The 19856-nt window shown below is 36.8% G+C and overlaps 1 protein-coding gene across 1 annotated transcript in view; it reads right to left on the bottom strand.

Moving 5' to 3' along the window:
- Positions 1 to 19856, bottom strand: part of LOC107653911 (nesprin-1-like) — a 120523-nt gene that overhangs the window by 5123 nt on the left and 95544 nt on the right. The window contains exons 108-144 of the mRNA XM_016440777.1: positions 19650 to 19769; positions 19305 to 19505; positions 19049 to 19222; positions 18426 to 18557; positions 18076 to 18272; positions 17851 to 17983; positions 17200 to 17382; positions 16925 to 17074; positions 16545 to 16721; positions 15267 to 15422; positions 15013 to 15168; positions 14741 to 14911; positions 14533 to 14666; positions 14086 to 14290; positions 12798 to 12980; positions 12575 to 12721; positions 11553 to 11707; positions 11217 to 11364; positions 11052 to 11146; positions 10708 to 10942; positions 10438 to 10632; positions 9403 to 9528; positions 9168 to 9323; positions 8384 to 8554; positions 8157 to 8344; positions 7405 to 7555; positions 7152 to 7334; positions 6619 to 6756; positions 6345 to 6536; positions 4882 to 5215; positions 4686 to 4754; positions 3073 to 3215; positions 2849 to 2975; positions 2173 to 2384; positions 684 to 884; positions 463 to 591; positions 179 to 391 (exon numbers count right to left, since the gene is read on the bottom strand). Of these exons, the coding sequence (XP_016296263.1) occupies positions 179 to 391; positions 463 to 591; positions 684 to 884; positions 2173 to 2384; positions 2849 to 2975; positions 3073 to 3215; positions 4686 to 4754; positions 4882 to 5215; positions 6345 to 6536; positions 6619 to 6756; positions 7152 to 7334; positions 7405 to 7555; positions 8157 to 8344; positions 8384 to 8554; positions 9168 to 9323; positions 9403 to 9528; positions 10438 to 10632; positions 10708 to 10942; positions 11052 to 11146; positions 11217 to 11364; positions 11553 to 11707; positions 12575 to 12721; positions 12798 to 12980; positions 14086 to 14290; positions 14533 to 14666; positions 14741 to 14911; positions 15013 to 15168; positions 15267 to 15422; positions 16545 to 16721; positions 16925 to 17074; positions 17200 to 17382; positions 17851 to 17983; positions 18076 to 18272; positions 18426 to 18557; positions 19049 to 19222; positions 19305 to 19505; positions 19650 to 19769 (6180 nt within the window). The remainder of the gene's footprint in view (positions 1 to 178; positions 392 to 462; positions 592 to 683; positions 885 to 2172; positions 2385 to 2848; positions 2976 to 3072; positions 3216 to 4685; positions 4755 to 4881; positions 5216 to 6344; positions 6537 to 6618; positions 6757 to 7151; positions 7335 to 7404; positions 7556 to 8156; positions 8345 to 8383; positions 8555 to 9167; positions 9324 to 9402; positions 9529 to 10437; positions 10633 to 10707; positions 10943 to 11051; positions 11147 to 11216; positions 11365 to 11552; positions 11708 to 12574; positions 12722 to 12797; positions 12981 to 14085; positions 14291 to 14532; positions 14667 to 14740; positions 14912 to 15012; positions 15169 to 15266; positions 15423 to 16544; positions 16722 to 16924; positions 17075 to 17199; positions 17383 to 17850; positions 17984 to 18075; positions 18273 to 18425; positions 18558 to 19048; positions 19223 to 19304; positions 19506 to 19649; positions 19770 to 19856) is intronic.

Below are 19856 nucleotides of genomic sequence, written 5' to 3'. Positions count from 1 at the left end.
ATAACAACAACAACAATTTCAGTCATCCTGTGGCCCATCCTTCTCCTGGCTGAGAACCACTGATTTAGAAATATTTGTGAATTTCATGTTTACAGGCACTAATATCATTTAGGTCAAACACAGGCAAACTGTGTGCATCAATGTTTTGTTGTGACAATGCTGGCGGTCAGTAACTCACCTGCTGACTGCTGCTGATGTCCAGGGTCTTCTGCAGCTCTCGGATGTCTCTCGTCACCTCCTTCAGCAACAGCTTGAGACGGTTCCCCATCACATGCACCTTCTCTTTGGCTTCCAGACAGTCACTGCCCTCCGAGTGGACCAGCAGCTGAAGGGACATGTCCTGCAGGGACGCCACCTTCAGCTGCGTGTCCAGCAGCTCCCGGCGGATTTGCTGCAGAACAATCAGTGTTGAATCAAAACAAGCCGTGCAAGCTGTACCAACAGAAAAGAGAAATAATTTACCAGAAGCGTTTTGTGATGCTCCTGTAGGGTATCGCTGTCCTGAGTGTGGTCAATCGGGACGATCTCATTCCTCCTGCGATCGATGTTCTCCAGCCACAGAAGCAGACCATGACTCATCTCATGGAAGTCCTGAAGATTAGGAAAAGGTCTGTGATTTTAACCCCTCAACATTGATGAAAGCAGAATTTCTGAATGAGTATCTTCTGATAACAGCTTCTTGCCTGGCACTGCAAGAGCGCGTGCTGGAGCGCGTTCCTCCACTCGTCCAGAGAGCTGCTGAGACGCTCCCAGCGGTTATTCATCTCCTTCAGCTGTCGCTGCAGGTCTCGCGCCTCCTCGCTGTCCGACTGCACAAACTCGGCGCTGCAGAGGTTAATGGACAACACGATGGCCTTGCGCTTATCCAGAGCCTTCTGCAGCTCCTGCGCGGAGTCCCAGGTCAACAGAGAAAAGCATCAATGCCACAATACAATAAACAAGCTGGACAACCAACAAAGAAACGACAACAGTGGTTCAAAGGATATCATGGCATTAGTGTTATTTTAGTATTATTACTATTACAATACTTCTTCAAACTTTGAATGACCTTTTATTTTTAATTTTATAATTTAGTTTTGTTTGTTTTACTTGGACAACCAACAAACAATAAAACAAAGAAAACGCTATAACAGTGGTTCAAAGAATACCATGGCATTAGTATTATTTTAGTATTTTTTATATACTTTTACAGTACTTATTAATATTTTTTAATAGCTTTCATTTTTATATTTTTTATATTTTTAGTTTTCATTTTAATTTTAGTTTAGGTTTATAATCTGTGTTTTTCTCATTATTATGATTTTTTTTGTATTTCTATACAGCTTTAATTTATTTTTATTGCAGTTTTCGTAATCTAGTAAGGCAACATTTCTAATTAAGTTTTTTAAATTGAGGATTTCAAGTTTAAGATTTTAAGTTTAGGATGTTCAGTATTAAGGATTTTCAATATTTATATTTTATTTCAATTACTGAAAATTATTTTTAATAGTTTTAGTTAGTTTCATTGAAGTTTATGATGGATAATCAACAAACAAGAAAACAAGAAGATTTTAGTTTAAGTTTTAGCAATTTTGTTATGTGTTTCTGTCATTTTTATATATAATATATAATTATGTCTTATTTAATACTGCTATATAGCAGGGGTGTCAAGCTCAGGCCCTGTCCACATGAACGCGGTTATTTTTTAAAACCGCAGCTTTTTCTACGTGGTTAGGCCGTTCGTCCACACGCAAACATAGCACCAGTTCACTGAAACCAAACATTTTTGAAAACGCCTGCCAAATGCTCTTGACAGTGCTTCATAGCATGCGTTTTCATGTGGACGGAGATTTTTTTAAAAACGGAAGGAAAAACTTTTATATAACGTTTATAAAAATACCCGTATACGTGTGGACATGGCCTCAGTTCCTGGAGGGCCACAGCCCTGCAGAGTTTAGCTCCAACCCTAATTAAACACACCTGATCCAGCTAATCAGGTCCTTCAGGCTTATTTGAAAACTACATGGGTATGTGTGTTGGAGCAGGGTTGGAACTAAACTCTGCAGGGCTGCGGCCCTCCAGGAACTGAGTTTGACACCCCTGCTATATAGCTTCAATGTGTCAGTTTTGAGTCATTTTAGCACTTAGTAACAAATAGTTTTAGTTATGATTAACAGCGCTGGAGTGTCTGACCTTGAGTTTCTTGATGCGTAGCTCGATGGTCTGTATGTCCGTGCTGAGGTCCAGTCCCCGCTGCTGCTCCAGCTCTTCTTCTGCCTGGTCCAGCCAGCTGCAGATGCTGTTCAGGTCAGAGTTGAACTGCTGCCACTGCTGCATGTTCTGCTTCATGCGCATCTCTTTACTGAGAGCCTGAGCCTGCAGCAGCTCCCAGCGCTCGATCACACCTGCACAACACAGACGACACAAATGCATCTGGGTCACACTTTATAGTAGCTGTATTCAAAAATACACATTATATAATGCATCAGACAAAAGAAAATCAAAATGCATAATTTAATAAAATGTTCCTTTTATTATAAAATGCATGCTATTCTAAAGAGAAGTGTTTTTCTCATCCAAAATATAGCTTGATCATAATGAAAGCTGCATCTTCATGATCAGATGCAAGTCTCACTCAATACTACTACTGAATATTAATTTTTTAAATTGAATTTAAAACATTAAAAATAGTTAAAATTTGTTATGAAACTTTCATATTCTACCTTTCCTCCTAGCCAATCTTTTATGCAACATATAATGTTTATAATGACACACTATGGCTTATATACTATCAGCATTAATTTGAATGAGAAGTTTTAAGACTGCATGTATTTATGTGCATGGCTCAGAATATTATCTGGTTTTGTACCTGAAGTTTGGGACTCTGAGCTGTTGGGGTTGACGAAACCTGATATCTTGTCTTCCTCTTCTTTCAGCTCAAATCCTACTCGCTTTACTGCGTCTATACTGCCACGACATTCTTCAAGAAGACGCATCTGACAGAGAAATAAATATAAATTAATTTAGCAAATGCTTTCTTATTCAAACCAGTGACAATTCCCCTAATATAGTCCTATATAGATTATTACTCACATAACCCATGTAGGTGGCGTCCAGCTCAGGGCCGGTGGGAGTCCGGCTGCGTATGATGTTCTCCGTCTGCTGCAGATGGAAGCAGCTGGTGTTTAGAACTTTATCCAGCTGTCTGATGTGAGTCTCCAGTGATCCAGCGTCACCTGTAGAGGAACATCACATTAGTTATCAATGGAGGAACAACAAGAAGTTGCTCTGAGCTGCGTTTGGAACCGTGTTCTCTTTCTCAGGCCTGATGCAGTGCATGATCAAGAGATGGACGTCACATGATTGCTTTCTCATTAGTCAAACATACTAGGTGCTTCTAATCAAATGTATCATTAGTCAAAGCAGTTTACAATCAGAGTGAATATATGCACTGCTCTTCAGGATGGCATCTAATACAGCACTTTTAAAAATGTTTGTTCACCTTTATTTATCCAGGCAATTCGATTAGGAATTGTTTTCTTATTTACAAATGGAGATTTGATCGTGATAGACCGATTAATTGGATGATCATTTTGAGCGGGTCACTTGTGTTTTAAAATCTGCTGACCTAAAGCTTTTTTGCATTAACATATTTTCATGGCAATTTACTACAGAATTATCATTAATAGAATATGTCCATTCTCATTACTGTGATGCAAAAATATTATTTAAATTTTGCACTTTTAAAAATGCACAAAACGCTATTTTAAACCAGTGTTGATACTATTAACTAAAACTATAAAAAATGTTTTTTTTTTTGTTAATTGAAAAGAAGCTGAAAAAAATAGAAATATTAGATGAAAAACTTTTAAAATAAGAAATGTTGCTTTGACAACTGACTGAAATAAAATGTTGAAAGTATTAAAATTATAACAAAAAAAAATTCAAGCTAAATAAAAACTAATAAAATGACAAAAACATAACAAAATGACTACAACTTAAACTACTAAAAGAAACACTGGAAATAAAAAGTAAAAGCTAAATCAGAATATTAATAAATACTATAATAGTATACATAATAATAAAATAACAGATTTAAACAAACATCCAGCAATGTGAATCTAATTACAAAAAATATTCAGATGTTTAACAGTAAATGAGAATTTCAGGGGGGAAATTGCTTTATAATTTAAAAATGTAAAAACATTTGAATTGGTCCAAAAATTAGGCTTCATTTTCTTTATGTAAAAATATTTTTCTGTGATTTCAGATTCAAATTTGACCTTGATATGTAAAATTATTCCTTTGGACCTGTGTGACCATTAAAAAAATCCACATGGGCCATACTAATAATATTTGATTTTAAACCACTTGATTTAAAAGGATTTTATTTTTTGTAACTCACAATTTTCTCTGATTGCAAAATACTGTGAGTAATGCTGTTGATTTGGCAAATCCATAAGCATTAGAAACCAAGAACAAACACCAGAGTGAAGTCAGTGGGCATCAACCTGTGACACTACATGCAAACACTGGAGAACTGATTATTATAGTTAACACACTGTGTGAAGCACAAATCAAACGAGAAGGGTTAGAAAACACAGCCGATGTGTGCTTTGATTCGGTTTGTGAGTAGAAACTAAAGATCACAATCTCAGGCAACAGACTAGTGAGTGAGTCTCAGATTTCGGACTGCTGTTGCCTACCAGCGCTGGACCTCAGAGTTTGCTCAGTAAGTTTGAGATATGCCTCAGGACTCTCTGGAATCACTACATCTGAAAGAAACATATACATGCATACAATACAAACATGATTGAATGCTGAACCCCACTAAAATCATCTTCTACAGCCACCAGTTTATTCTCTCTCTTCTGTTTATAGGACGAAAGATCTCACACTGACCTGAGAGGGCGGACGCTGAGCCCTGCAGGTATCCATCTTCTCCCTGATCTCCCGGTTCAGAGGACAAGGCTCTGCTGGCGCTCTCCAGACCCCGGCTCAGGTTGTAATCGTGGTCCCACTCCAGAGGGATGGAGTCCACGCTGGCTGGAGTGTCTCGGCCCGAGCGTTCGGCCCGTAGAGGAGCGGCCAGTGACACAGAGCGACTGGACGAGGGCAGAGGGGACAGAAAACCATCGCCCAGACGCTCACTCCACGGAAAGCTGGACACGTCAGCAGGCTCGTCCAGATCAAACTCACGGTCCGAGTATGAGATGTCATGTTCATCGTCTGTGAGCTGGATAAAGAAGAAGAATTCACAGTGGTTTTTGGGATCCAAACCTTGACTAAATTGATTAAAGAGGATGAAATAAAATGTCAAAAAATGCTAAACAAAATGTGTGCATATAAAATGACTGACTGAACGAATTGATAAATAACAAGTAAACAAAAAAAAGCCAATATAAATTAAAATGGTATATTTAAATATGAAAATAAAATAAAATAGACTGAACAAATGAATGAATGAATAAGGTAAACAAATAAAAGGTAAATATAAATAAATATTAAAATAAATATGAAAAAATCGAATAAATAAATGAATAAATATATAAAGATATAAATAATAGTAGTAGGGCTGGGCGATATGGCCAAAAAAATGATCACGGTAATTTTTTTTCATATCAGTCGATATCGATAATTATCACGGTATATGTCAAATCTTTAATTCTTTCAAGTTTAAAGCCATATTTTTGCTCCAAAGTGAAAGTTGTAGAAACCAGACTGTTAATTTTCCTTAACAAAATAAATATCTTAATAGACAAATTTATTTCTTAGTTTCTGCATGTTTTGCATGTGATGTTGTTTCAAATCATAATATTTATTAATAATATTTTTTTTATATTAATATTCTCTTAGAAATGCACATTTGACAGTAGTAGTAGCTTGAGTTAAGATGCAGATGTAAATTTTTATAGTAATAAAAATAAAAAACAATTATAGTAATCATAATAAATCAAAAGGTAAATGTAAATAAAAATGGTACATATAAATATTAAAATAAATAAATGTAAATATAAATAAATATTAAAATAAAATAAAATAAATGAATGAATGAATTAATAAATAAATAAATATAAACATACACAAATGTAAATATAAATATAAAGATAAACAAATATGAAAAAATCTAATAAATGAATGAGTAAATAATTAATAAATATATAAAGGAAGTCATAAACAAAAAGGTAAATATAAATGAAAATGGTACATATAAATATGAAAATAAATATAAACAAAAAACAAACAAATGTATAAATAAATAAATAGGTATGTAGGTACATATAAATAAATCTGAAACAAATTGAAAAAGAATGGAAGAGAACTCCAATATCAGTCAGAAAAAGCATCTGCTGTATTTAAAGTACCGGTAATCGTATAAGTTTCTTGTAGTAGCGCTCCACACGTCCAAACACTTCCTGGCAGTAACGCTGCAGTTCTTCAAGCTCTTCCTCCATCACAGCAGCATCTATCGGCTCACTCTTTTCCAGAAGAGCTTCACCCTGCTGGAATATGTGGTCAATCTTGGCTGTGTTCAGAGTGATCTCCTGCTGGAACGCCTGGACGCAGAAGAGAACCTTCATCAGAGAAAGACACAGGAGATACGGAGAACACATGCAGTAATAAAGGCCAGAGACGTACCCTCAGCTGTCTGATTTTGGCCTGGACATCACACTCGGAGAAATGCTCAATGTTGGTTAACTGCAGGTCCATCTCTGTCAGCCAGACCAGGATATAGTCTCGTGCCGTCTCAAACTCCTCCCGCTGACATATAAAGTGCTGCGGTGGACATAAAAAATGCTTCAAAAATCAGATTCAAAATAAAAGCCCACTTGCATTTAATAAAACCATTAAAGGGGTCATATGATGCTATAATTATTATTTTTATTGTTAGTACAATATTTAAAAGTTATATTAAACTATTTATTTTAAATAAATACAAAATTTAAAAGTTAAACTATATTTCCAAGAAATGGTTATAATTAGTGCGGGACATTGTTATGCATTTGATAAATTATCTTTGAATTAACTTCTGATTTTAATGATCAGGTAAAAAACAAAGACAGAAAGTTCTTTCACAGATTTGTGTTATTATAATATGTATCAAAGTGATGACTGTCTAAGCATCAACTGAGTATAAATGGTGGTGTAAAAGGAATCCATCAGCTCTGTACCTTTAGCCTGCGTAGGACAGATGACACTCGTCTCTGCAGGTTCTCCCAGCGCTGGTTGGCGTTGTGGGCCATTTCTCTCAGATTACAGGCCGCGTCGGTGCGATTCTCACGTGCCAGTCGCTGATACCGTTTATTGATCAGCTCTAGCTGCGTCAAACTTTCATGCACCTGCCGCTGGAACGTCTACAGAGACACAGAGCGTTAATATCATAAATCTGTTCAACAATACTACATTCATTCTGGATGATCTCACCTCAAATTTCTTGAGCTCCTCTTTGGCAACAGTGTAAAGGACACCTGAAGAGTTTGGCAGCGCGGCTGTCTTCTCCGACAACATGAGCCACTCCTCAAAATGAGAGTAGTCATCCAGAAACTTCTGCCAGAGACGCCACGTCTCCTCAATCCTTTCAGATGAGCAAAATTTAGGTTTACATTTGTCATTTAGCACAATTATTGTATAAAACTATTAAAAAATCAATAATTTTCATTAATTGAAATAAAGCTGCAATAAAGCTGAAATAGATTAACATTAAAAAATATAAAATGTTGAGCAAAATTTGTTTAAATTTGTCATTTAGCACAATTTTTGTATTAAACGATAAAAAATAAACTATGAAAATAAAATACAAAATATAAAATAATAAACAAAATTTAGGTTTAAATTTGTCATTAACCACATGAACAACACAAAGGTGTATTTAGCATTGTTATCGTTAACTTTAAGTATAAATAAAACTATTAAAAATAATTTTCATTAATTGAAATAAAGCTGCAATAAAGCTGAAATAGATAAAATAACAACAACAAAAAATGTATAAAACAAAATATAATATAATATAAAACAGGACAAACTAAAATTAGAAATGTTGCTTTGGGAACTAACTGAAATAAAACAAATTTAAGTTGAAGTGCTAAAATTTGTAAAACTAAAACGGAAATAAAAATAAAACAAACTCAAATTAAATATAAAAATAAAAGGTATGCGGTGCGATTCATGGGTCATACCTGAGTCTCCTCTCCATGGACATGGCACAGATGCTCCTCCAGCGGCGGTCCAGGCTGTGTGTGGCCTGCTGGATGGAGTCACACTCGGCGTCTGTAGCACACGCGTCACAGTCGTGCAGCAACACCTCACACAGGTTCAGCACAGACGCCACACCTGTGCTGTGCTTCTCGATGTCTCTCTGCAGCTCCTGAATGAAGGACACAATAATGTTTTATCTGAACCAAACAAACAAAATGCTTTTTGATAATTTCTCAATCATCTCTTCGATGCTGATGTCTCCATTCTGGGATACTTTGCTTTCCATTTGCGTCAGCCATTCACACAGCTCCTTATATTTATCATTGAAGATGGCCCATTCATTCAGCTTCTCACTCGCCTGCTGCCTTCGCAGACACAACTGCACAGACAAATACACAAAAACATTCGCCTTCAGTAATTTCAAAATATGGTTGAGCATTTAAATCAAATCTCAGTAGATTCAATTTAATATTTAGCCACAACGTCTCTCTGTATCTCTATAATGTGCAAAATTAAAGTGTAAATAAATACAGTTACACATTCCCAAAACCATATTGAAGGAAAGGCAAAAGCCTTACCAGAGCATCAGTAAAAATACAGCATGAGTGAAGAGTTTCTGACAGCCTGTACCTACAGTTAAATGTCTCTACTGAGATATCAAACGTACGCTCACATCCTGTGGTGTCTCAGCTCACGCACCGGATGCCACAAACACAGAAGGTGCATAAAACTCTTCATGCTTCGCATTCAAGTTTCACTTTGAGTGCTTTGCATTGCTCTCTACTAGCAAAAACATACGATAATATGTTCTGCAAAACAAACTCTGATGCAGTGATTTTAAAAATGTTATAAAACCTAATGAACTTCCTATGGAGCCCAGAGAGCATTAGTTTGAATGTGCCTATATGATGTCTAGGAAGGTTTTGAAAGCAACAATGCAGGCATATGTAGTGAAACAGCGCCACCTAACGGCCAGATGTTTCTGAGTGTACCTGGTGACAGATCTCCTCCCACTGGCGGTGCAGGAGTTCAATGCGTTCCTGCAGCACACGCAGATCCTCAGGACTGATGTAACTGGACAGAGACTCTCTCAACACCGTCAGATGGGTCAAATCCTCCTTCCAGCCGTCAAACATGCTCTCCAGATCCTGCAGGATGTGGGCGTTTATTATTTCTCATCATTTCACTGTTATTCAGTTTCCCTCACTGAATCTGAACTCTGTATACCTTGCAGCGCATTTGTTCAGACTGCAGCTCCTCATTGCGATCTGGAAGCGGCTGGGACAGCTGGCGTTTAAAAGCTCTTAGTTTCTCTAGAGATCCTCCGATACCTTTTTCACATCTCTCCCAATCCTACACACAGTTTGAAACAAGTCAAAGTGGTTTCTGGGTACATAAAAGATATTCTGAACAATTACAGTATCATGCATTGCTCTATCATCTGAAAACAAGCTTTAAACTCATTAGGGTAGGGATGTAGACAAACTCATGCAGACATTTGTTTGAGAGCAAAATAACTACTGGAACCACTAGAAAGATATATTTGACAGAATTAGGGTGACAGTAAAAGTACAATACAATTTAGAATAAACTAAAACACCCTATTTTAGAATTTTTTATTTAACTAGTGAAATCTCTCTCTCTCTCTCTCTCTCTCTCTCTATATATATTAATTTTCCATTTTCATCTGAATTTTAGTTACATTTTTAGTAATTTTGTTATGCTTATGCCGTTTTTAATTAGTTTTTAAATATGTCTGAATATTGTTTTATTAATTTTTACTTTACGTTTAAACTAAAAAAGGCTAAATGAAAACAAGAAATATTGCTTTGGCAACTAGCTTAAACAAAAAAATCTAACTCTAATCTAAAATATAAATCTAATTTTAAAATTTTATTTCAGGTAACAAAAGTTTTTTTGTTTTCAGTTTTAGTTGACTATAATAATAGTGGTATTTTAGTATTTTGTTTAGTATTTTAACTTTTATTTTAATATTATTATTATTAACTAATATTTATTAAAAGATTTTCTACAGAAAAAAAATTATATATATATATATATATATATACGCTTTCATCAATTTCCAGACTTGAAAATTACAATTAAAAATATTTCCTGATATTTTACATTTTTTCTTGTGGGATGGATGACTCAGTTTTAAGAATATTCTGAAAGAAAAGAATCACTAAACCTATCCAGACATGTAGCAATAAAGTCCGCAAATGAAGAAAACAGGTGGAGCTGTGACACAAAGATCTGTACCCTGAGCAGGATGGCCAGTTCTTTCTTTTGTTCCTCCAGGCAGATGTTGGCGTGTTTCCAGCGCTCCTGTATGTCGAGCAGCTCCTCTTGTAGAGCGGTTTCGGCTCGTGTGTCAGCAGACAGAAGCAGCTGTCTCCCTGCCTCCACCGTCAGGATGTAACTGCCCTGCTGCCTCAGCAGAACCTTCTCCCTCAGCTGCAGGATCAACAGAGCGTCAGCAGGGGGCGCTAACAGCCAGCACAAAAGCATATTAGGTCAAACAATACTTGCCTGAACTGCATCCAGCATGGCTCGTGCCTGTTGGAGTGGCACAGGTGTGCCAACCTGCAGGGTTTCGGCCTGATGGGACGCTTCCACCAACCACTTCCTCAGCTTCTCCACCATCTCCCTGTAGCGCTGCCACTGCCGCAGGAGACTGTCTATGATGCCCCTGCGCTGCTGTGCCCGTCTCACCACCCCCTGCCACTGGTTACTCAGCAGAGCCAGCTTCAGCTTGAACTCATCTCTGGAGACACGGTCAGTTTCGATATGAGCATTCAGTCTGTTCAGGTATCTTGAATGCTAGTATCTTGCATATGCATATATCCGATGCTGATGATGATGATGTCGCTCACCTGTAGTCCACCTGTCCCTGCTCCAGCATGCGTTGCCCATCGCTGACGATAGAGTGAAGGATCTGCTGTCTGCTGAACATCTCTGCCTGAAACAGCTGTCACATTGCTCATTTATTAGTATCTAGGCTAGGTTTGCAACTCCTAATTTGCTTTTGTATGCCTCACCTCATGAGCTCTCTGCTGCTCCATCAGGCTCTGGAAGTTTCCGGAAATCTCCACGGCCAGTTTCTCCTCCGTCTGCACCAGGAACTCCATCCACGTCTCGCACTTCTCCAGAAAGGTCTGCTGCTGTAGTAGCAGGGCCTGAAGTTTACTGAGAAGAGAATTTAGACATCCTTTAGAAGGTAAACAGACACTCAGACAATATCTACTGTAGTACTATGCATTTCCATGAAGGTCTTTACAAAGTCCAAAAAGAGCCATGCAGGGTATTTAAGAAAGTTATGAGAAGGAAGTATTCAATAATGATATAACCTCTCTTTATAATGAGCTGGAGCAAACCTGAATCTCTCAGTGGTCTGAGCTGAGGTGGTGGAGCAGCTTCTGTTGAGGTTCTGCATGCGTTTGATCTCAGAGTCGTTGAGAGGGAGTCTGTAACCCAGTTCATTCAGCCTCTCCAGATCAGGAGCCATACTGCTGAACTTCAGCATTTGTTTCTGCACAAAAAATAAAAAATAAAATAAACAAAAACATTGGTGGTCAATTAATATATTAGTCAGGTCATTTTAAGTGATTGCACATTTTCGGTTTATATTGATCAAAAAAAAAAAAGTGAATCAAATGAAAACTGCTTTAATTTTTTTCTTACATAATTTATGTATATGTACAGCAATTTTGTACAAAAATAATTGAGTATTTAAGAAAAAAAAAAAATTGGAACAAAGGGTTTTTAACAAATAGAAACATAAATTCAATCAGCTGTGTCCAATATTTTGACTTCCAGTGTACATATCGACCACCCTGATCCTGGGTTATTTTGGTGTTATTTATATACTACTATAGTATTTTGAATTAGCTTTTATTTTTCAGATTTTAATTGTGGTTTAATTTTGTTACGCGAGTTAATGATTTTAATACATTTTTTTATTATTTTTTTTTATTTCAGTTTTAGTTTTAGTCATTTTAATATTTTTATTTTAGCTTTATTTTAAGGTTATTTTGGTATTATTTATATACTACTGTAGTATTTATTACTATTTTGAATTAGCTTTTATATTTAGATTTTCAGATTTAAATTTTAAGTAATATTATGTGCTTTAATGATTTTAATTCATTTTTTATTCATTTTTTATTTCAGTTTGAGTAATTTAATATTTCAGCTCAAACAGCTAGTTGCCAAGGTAACATTTCTAATCTTTTATTTGTAATTTTTCATCTTATCTATTTAGGTTTTATTTTATTTCAGCTTTATTTCAATTCATGTAAAACAAAATGAATTCGTTTTAGAAAACAATAACAACACTGATCTGATCTTTGCATATTTCAGGCATCCCAGCATAATTGATCTATTCATTCTTGTATACCTTGAGTTCCTCCATGCGGTCCCGGATCAGTGACTGGTCAGAGGAACCGTTGGGATCCTGAGCTTTCAGAACCTCCTCAGCTTCCACGATCCAGCGGGACAGAGAGTCCAACTGCTCATTAAACGTCTCATAGTCGCGAACCCCAGCCTGGGGAGAAAAACAACCCTCAGTGTCAAACACTAAAACACTCTCATAAGCCACTTCAATGCTCTTCTTCACTCACCTGCAGCGCCACCTGCTGTCGGCTCAGACTCTGCTCTACAGCACTGAGGCGCTGGGTGAGAGACAGGTGGTCAGACTGGATGGAGGCCGCAGCTGATGTGTCCACCTGCTGTTTGAGCTGCTCTCCCAGCTCCAGTAAAACCTGCAGAGACACCTGGACGGGAGCCTGAGAGCGCAGCAGCTCCTGAGGGAACATGGGATGAGAGTAAATTACTGTACTGATTACACTAAGTACTGATTATGAAATAAAAAACATTGACATAAGTAGTTGCTGTTCAGAATTTAGTGAACACTTAGGATCCACAAACACTATTCACAAACCATTTCTGTATTCTACAGGGTTTACAATAGTAGATTTAGAGCTCTAAATCATAAATAATGTCCAGATATTCTTAATGCTTCATAAACGTATCTATAATGCCATATACTACACATATTACTTTTTTTGTAATTATTTTTGTAACAACTATAACCACAGCTGCAATGCATAATACCTAACTTACTCATGGTAACCATTCTTAAATGTATAATGCATGATATGATTTATTTTTTATAGCATTGATCATGTGTTTTAATGCATTATAATACTTAATACTTAGTATTATGTAGAGATAAAGTATTAAAATGTAGTATAAGTCATGAGAGCATACAACTCACTCATTAAACTCATTAAAAATAATTATGAATTAATTAAATGCATATACAACTTGGATTGAGATGAACATGATTCTACATTCTCAATAAGGGTGAATATGAAACAGAAACCGTTGCTGTTTAGAATTTATGATTAGTGCATTAGTAGAATACACAAACATTTATGAGAGTATATCACACAATTGAATTTAAGGCATTACATCTAAAAAAAAAAAACATTTAAAAATTGATTAAAATTAATTAAAAAATAATTATTAATGATTTTAAAAACAATTGGATGTGGGTATCAATGATACTCTTGACTAACCACAGAATATATCAGATAAAAGAAGTAACTGATCACTTGTAAGATATGCAAATATTGTCAAGTTCACTTATAAAAATAAAGTTTTGTTGCTACAGTACACAATAACAATAATTGTTATGAAAGTGAACAATGAACCTGTAAACAATCTGTAACACAATACAATGAGGTCTCATTAGCATTAACTCACAAACTAAAAAACAAAGTTTTTGCAGCATTTATTAACATTTGTTAAAGATAATGTTCATGTTAGTACATTAACTAATGTTAATGTTAACAGATACAACTTTTGAAAGTGTTACCACATAATCATAATCAATATTACACTCACAGCACAGTCTTGAATCCAGGTGGACACGTCCTCCTCTGTGATGTCTTTGTGGCTGGTGGTCTTCAGCATCTGGTTTGCTCTCTCCTCTAGTGTCTGGATGCTGGAGTCGCTCTGTCCATAAAGATCTTTATAGCTCTGCCACAGCTGCAGGAGAGCCTTACTGCTCTTCAGACGCTCCACGATCTCCTCCTGCAGACTGTTCCACCTGAAGACCACAAAACCCACACACACTTCTATTACATCAACCTCACTCACAAAGCCAAAATTACTTTGCATTTGCAAACTAAAATGCCTGCAGTTTGGATTACAGACATGCATTTTTTAGTTGATATGTGTGTCTTAGACTCAAGTTAGGACTATAATTATAAACAAATAAACATTTACAAAAAAAGTACTTTGAGTATTATTGTACAAATATATATATACTTAATAAGATGAAAAATGGACCTGGCGTTAATGTCTTTTAGTGTGTTATTGAGTGTGTCAGACACAGACGGGTGACACTCCTCCAGAAGCTGATGTGTAACTGATCCAAACTTCCTCAGACTGCTCTCTTGTTTCTCAAGCTCCTCCTGCAGGTTCTACAGATGTCCGAGGAAACAATATGAGACCATATGAAATCCATGATTTGCAAATGAACTGGAACTTGCTTTACCTGTAGACTCTCCACCTGTAGCCGCGAAGCCTCCAGAGATCCTGTGAGCAGACGGTAGCGGGACACAGAGTAGCGTCCCTCCGTCAGGTAGCCGTTGATCTCTTCAGACGCTTGTTTGTATTGACTCCACTTGTCCTGGACAGACTTCAGACTGATCTTCAGCTGTCCGATCTGAGACACAGCAATCCAAATACAATTTACATGCAGAGACCCACATATAAACACTGTAACATTTAAAGAGACTTATAGAATCACATTAAAACAGTAAATACCAGGTGGTCCAGATTGGCCCATGTGTTGTTCAAGACTTGTAGAGACTCCATGACAACAGCACAGGCCTCGTCGGTTTTATTTTGGACGAGAGCACAAGCCTGTTCTTCCACTCTCTCCAGCTCCCTCTCCTTCTCCTTCATCATCTCCTCCATCTCCTGAAGTTACATGTCAGAAAAAGAGAGAAAATCTGTATTCCAGTCACGGAGGTCATGTTGAATAAAATAAGACTGCGTGTTTGGTCAATGGGTCAAACCTGGCAGTCTTTAAGTGCATTCTGCACAGAGGATAAGTTCTCAATCCTGTGCTTCGTCTTGAGTCTGTCCTCCTGAGCGTTCAGCCATGCCTGAAGAGTCTGAACTTTACCCTCATATTCAACCCAGGATTCCAACAAGTATTCCAGATACTGTACCTGAAACAACAAAAATTTACATTTAACAACACATTTATGCAATTATATGATACAATTTAATTGAGCAATTATGTACCAAATAGTAACACTAATTATTATAAATCTTTATGTAATCACAATTTAGTATGCAAATATTACAATGACATCATCGCTGGCACACACTAAAAATAAATAAATAAATAAATAAAACACTATTACAGTGGTTCTCAACCAGAGGGCCTCTCATAAACCTTCCAAGTGGCCATAGGATGACTAAAATGCTAAATTAATAATTACTAAAAATGCTTAAAAAAACAAGATAAACTGAAATCGTATTTATTTTTTATATTGTATTATATTGTTATAATATAATATAATATAATATAGTTTATATTGTAGAACATGCTGTTTTTGAAACTTCTGGAAACAAAAAATAAATTGTGGATAATAATATTTTTTTAAATATTACATTTTTTAATATCCAAATATCAATTTTTTTATATAAATTGTATGTGTATGTGTTATATATATAAATGTACAAAAAATTACCTATATAAACACCCCCCCACACACACACACACATAAATGAAAAACTTTTCATTTTAATCTTAAAAATTTCCTAAAAGTATATAACATGTAAAAAAGAAATATGTATAGAACAGCTCAGAATGAAATTATCTACCAAAAGTCTGAATAGAGTTTGAAAACTGTATATAGTATGTATGAGCTGCATCTGGGGCCTCATTTATAAAATGTTGCGCAGTTTGAAATATATGTACGCATAGAAAACCCACATACGCCTCTCTTTCAGATGTGAAATTATGAATCGCAAATGATCTTGAACTTGCGCGCAACTGAATAGTTTCAGCTCTCTGCCTTGTAAACGACTCCTAATTCATGTCATTAACATATAAAAGATCACCAGTCATCGTCCAAATCCTTTCATTTAGAACAGCGAGCTGCAAGAACAGCTTACATTTCCAAAAACCTGCAGTACTCCGACAAGAAAAAGTGTGTACGTCTGCTCAGACCCTAATGTGACACTTGTCACTTTTCCACGTCAATGGCAGTTTTGACAAATATGGGCGTTGGTGTGGATTTAAGCGTACGCACACTTTATAAATGAGGCCCCTGAAGTCTCACCCTCTCAGTGATACGTGTCTGCAGTATCTGCCAGTGGCAGTTCATGGCGCCCAGTTTCTCCGCAAAATCTGTTTTATCGCTGCGTTTGCTCTCCACATCCACACCACTGATCTGGAGCACTGACTGATTCACAAAGTCCACAGTCAGCTGTTTGCAGTTCACATCCACTCTGAAGCCCTACAGAAAGTAAAAGACAACAGCATGGAGAAAACAGTTAGCAAAACACATACAAATTCATAATTACTCTTGTGTAGCTAGACTTCTGATGATCGCCATAAAATCCAGTCCAACCAATAAATTAATTTGGAAAAATATTACTCACTTAAATACTATAGACCTTTTGTAGACTCTAACAGGAGTAAAACAGTAAATGCTGTCACCTTGTATCGCTGCAGGTACTCCTGGATGACCTTTGACCCAACAGCCCCTTTGAGATTCTCCTCATCCTCTTCTATGACTCTCTCCATCAATGACATCCAGTTCACAAGCTCAGCGATAGCGTGATGGGATGCCAGCTTATCCATCTGAGACTAAAACAACAAACAAAATATCTTTAAAAAACGATAGACTAAGAAAGATCTGACCAATGAACCCCAGAAGTGAAGCTAATCTTATGTATCGGAGCAGATAAGCCTGTTTAGTGAGCAGTCAGTACCTGGTGGAGTTTTTCTTGAACTACAGGAATGCGGGCAAGCAGTTCTGACCACTGAGAGTCCAGACGGGCGAGTTCAGACCGCAGAGACGCGGTGTCCATCTTCTTGAGTCTGAGCAGCTGGTTTCCCTCATTCAGCACCGAGGCCTTCAGACTGGAGCGGCTCTCCACCTCCTTACTGAACTCCTGTAGAGAAGAAAAGACGACACATGAAACGACCAGTATCTTGTGGTTTCTGGAATTACTTCCTTATAGGCATGCAAAGATATAAATAATTATTTAATAATTAATAATTATTAATTATTAATTAAAGCTTCTTTTGAAACTATTTTCATTGGCAAAAACATCGAACTGTGAAAACGAATGATTATATTATAATTATATATTAATAAAAAATTAAATAAAGCACAAAAAAAACATAAAATTACATTAATTAATAAATGAAATAAATATGGTCTGAGACACTGGGATAAAAAAATAAAAACAAAACAAGTTAAAAAATAAAATAAAAAATACAATAAAATAAAATAATTCGGTTCACTAGCAAAGCTTGAACCAGTGTGGTTTTCCAGTGAAACCAGTTGGCAAAATGCACCAACATCCTAAACACACCCCATGCTTGTGATTTCTTAACAATGAACCAGTCTAACTAACCAGAAAAGCTGTTAACTGGTCTTTAACAGTCTCCAGTTCCTGAGGACCAGCAACAAACTGTGTGTTCCAGAACTCCAAGCGTTCCAGAGCTTCCTGTAGCCAGCGACTCAGTTCACCAGACTCACGCTTATACCTGTGACAATCAAGCACATCTCATCATGAAGATTATGAAATAAAATGAATAAAACAATGCATCACTCTAAAAAAAAAAATGTAGCTCCTGACCTGGTTGAGTGCTTCAGGATGGATTCCAGGTTCTGTAGCTCTCTGTTGATCTTGGTGGAGTTGTTGAGCCAGTGCTCGCCCAAAAGAGTGAGCTGGTTCTCCAGGCTGGAGCAGCTCACATATGACAGAAGATGCTTCCCTTCCTCCAGCACCTGATGCAGCTTGTGTTGGTGCTCCGTCAGACTGGCTTTAAGGGCCTAAGGTGATGATAATGGAAGGTCAAGTCGGTCAGATACAGTCAGTCTGGTATGATTAGATTATCTATCCTAATACACCGATCATACCCATGTTGGCAAGTTACTCTAGACTACGTTACAACTAATCCTAACATTCATGATTCCATTACATACCTGATAGAGCTCTATTCTTTCCTTCAGTCTCTCCTCCGTCTCCTCCACCAGGCCAGCGGTCGGCAGACTGCCCTCCACAGCCTCTAGCAATCGGTACAGGGTCTGATAGTCCGAAACTAGACGACCCCACGTCTGATAAAGTCAGAGAAACATACAAATACATAATGAGTGTGAAAAAAACAGCTTCATACTTTTATGGGGTCGGTAGGATATTTTAATTTCTTTGAAAGTCATTTATTGGATCAAAAATGCTGTGAATATAGTAATATTGTGAAATATTATTAACATTTAAAATAACTATTTTCTATCTAAAATTTATTTCTGTAATACAAAGCTGAATTTTCAGCATCATTACTCCAGTCTTCAGTTTCACATGATCCATTAGAATTCATTCTGCTATGCTGATTTGCTATTCAAGAAACATTTATTATTATTATCAATGTTTTTATCGATATTTTTTGTGGAAACCATGATGCATTTTTTCCAGGACTTTTTGATGAACAAAGTTCAAATGAGCAGTATATATTTTAGATAAAAATCTTTTAACAATACGAATGTCTTTACTGTCTCTTTTTTCGTCTTTTGAAAATCTTACAGACGCCATACTTTAGAAAAATGGTTACCTCTGAGATGCACTCCAGCTCAACTCCTTTCTTGTGCGCTTGCTTAAGCACATCCTGAGCCCGAGCTAGTGTCTCCTCCAGAGTCTGACGCTCACGTGGCAAAACAAAGGCACTAATTTTTTTGTAGAATGTCTCAGTGAGGACCGTGTGCCACTCTAAGCCTTGGAAAAATTCCTGGAAATGAAACATTTGGAGACATGTGAGCATCAGAAGGACATGCACAATGACAATCTTTTAGACAAAGAGTTTGGCGTACCTTGTGTTTGTCTAGAAGGTTGTGCACATCCTCTACTGAGCTGGCGATCATCTTCTGGTCAGCGTTCATCTTATCTTGGGCCGTGTCCACCAGATCAATTAGATCCTGCAGAACTCGTTCATACTGATTTTTCAGCGCCATATTCTGGTTCAGCCCGCTCCGTCGAGAGCCCACTGTCATAACCAGCTCCTCATAAGCATCCTGTCCAGCATACACGGACAACTTTGAGAAGATTCGGGTATTTTATTTCTAAACCACTATAACTTGGGACTACTTGATATGCTTCTGTTTTTAGAGTAATTGAGAACACAAACGTGTTTGACAGATTTGTTGATTGGTTGTTACCTGTAGCTTCAGCAGCTCATTGGTGGAGAACTGGTCCAGCTGTAGCTCCGCCCCTCTGGCTTTCAGCTCTGTTATTCTGTGCTCAAAGTCTTTCAGCGTCTCCTCTGCCTCTGCAATGGTCTGTCAGAACAAAAGTGAGTTCACAGCGATATAATTGGATGAACTGTAAACTATTTTATTGTTAACTAAAACTAAACATAAAACTAT

The sequence above is a fragment of the Sinocyclocheilus anshuiensis genome, unplaced genomic scaffold (assembly GCF_001515605.1).
Source record: "Sinocyclocheilus anshuiensis isolate Anshui unplaced genomic scaffold, SAMN03320099.WGS_v1.1 scaffold1561, whole genome shotgun sequence".
NCBI lineage: Eukaryota > Metazoa > Chordata > Actinopteri > Cypriniformes > Cyprinidae > Sinocyclocheilus > Sinocyclocheilus anshuiensis.
The sequence above is the reverse complement of the archived record's forward strand: the minus strand, read 5'-3'. Positions and strand labels throughout refer to the sequence as shown.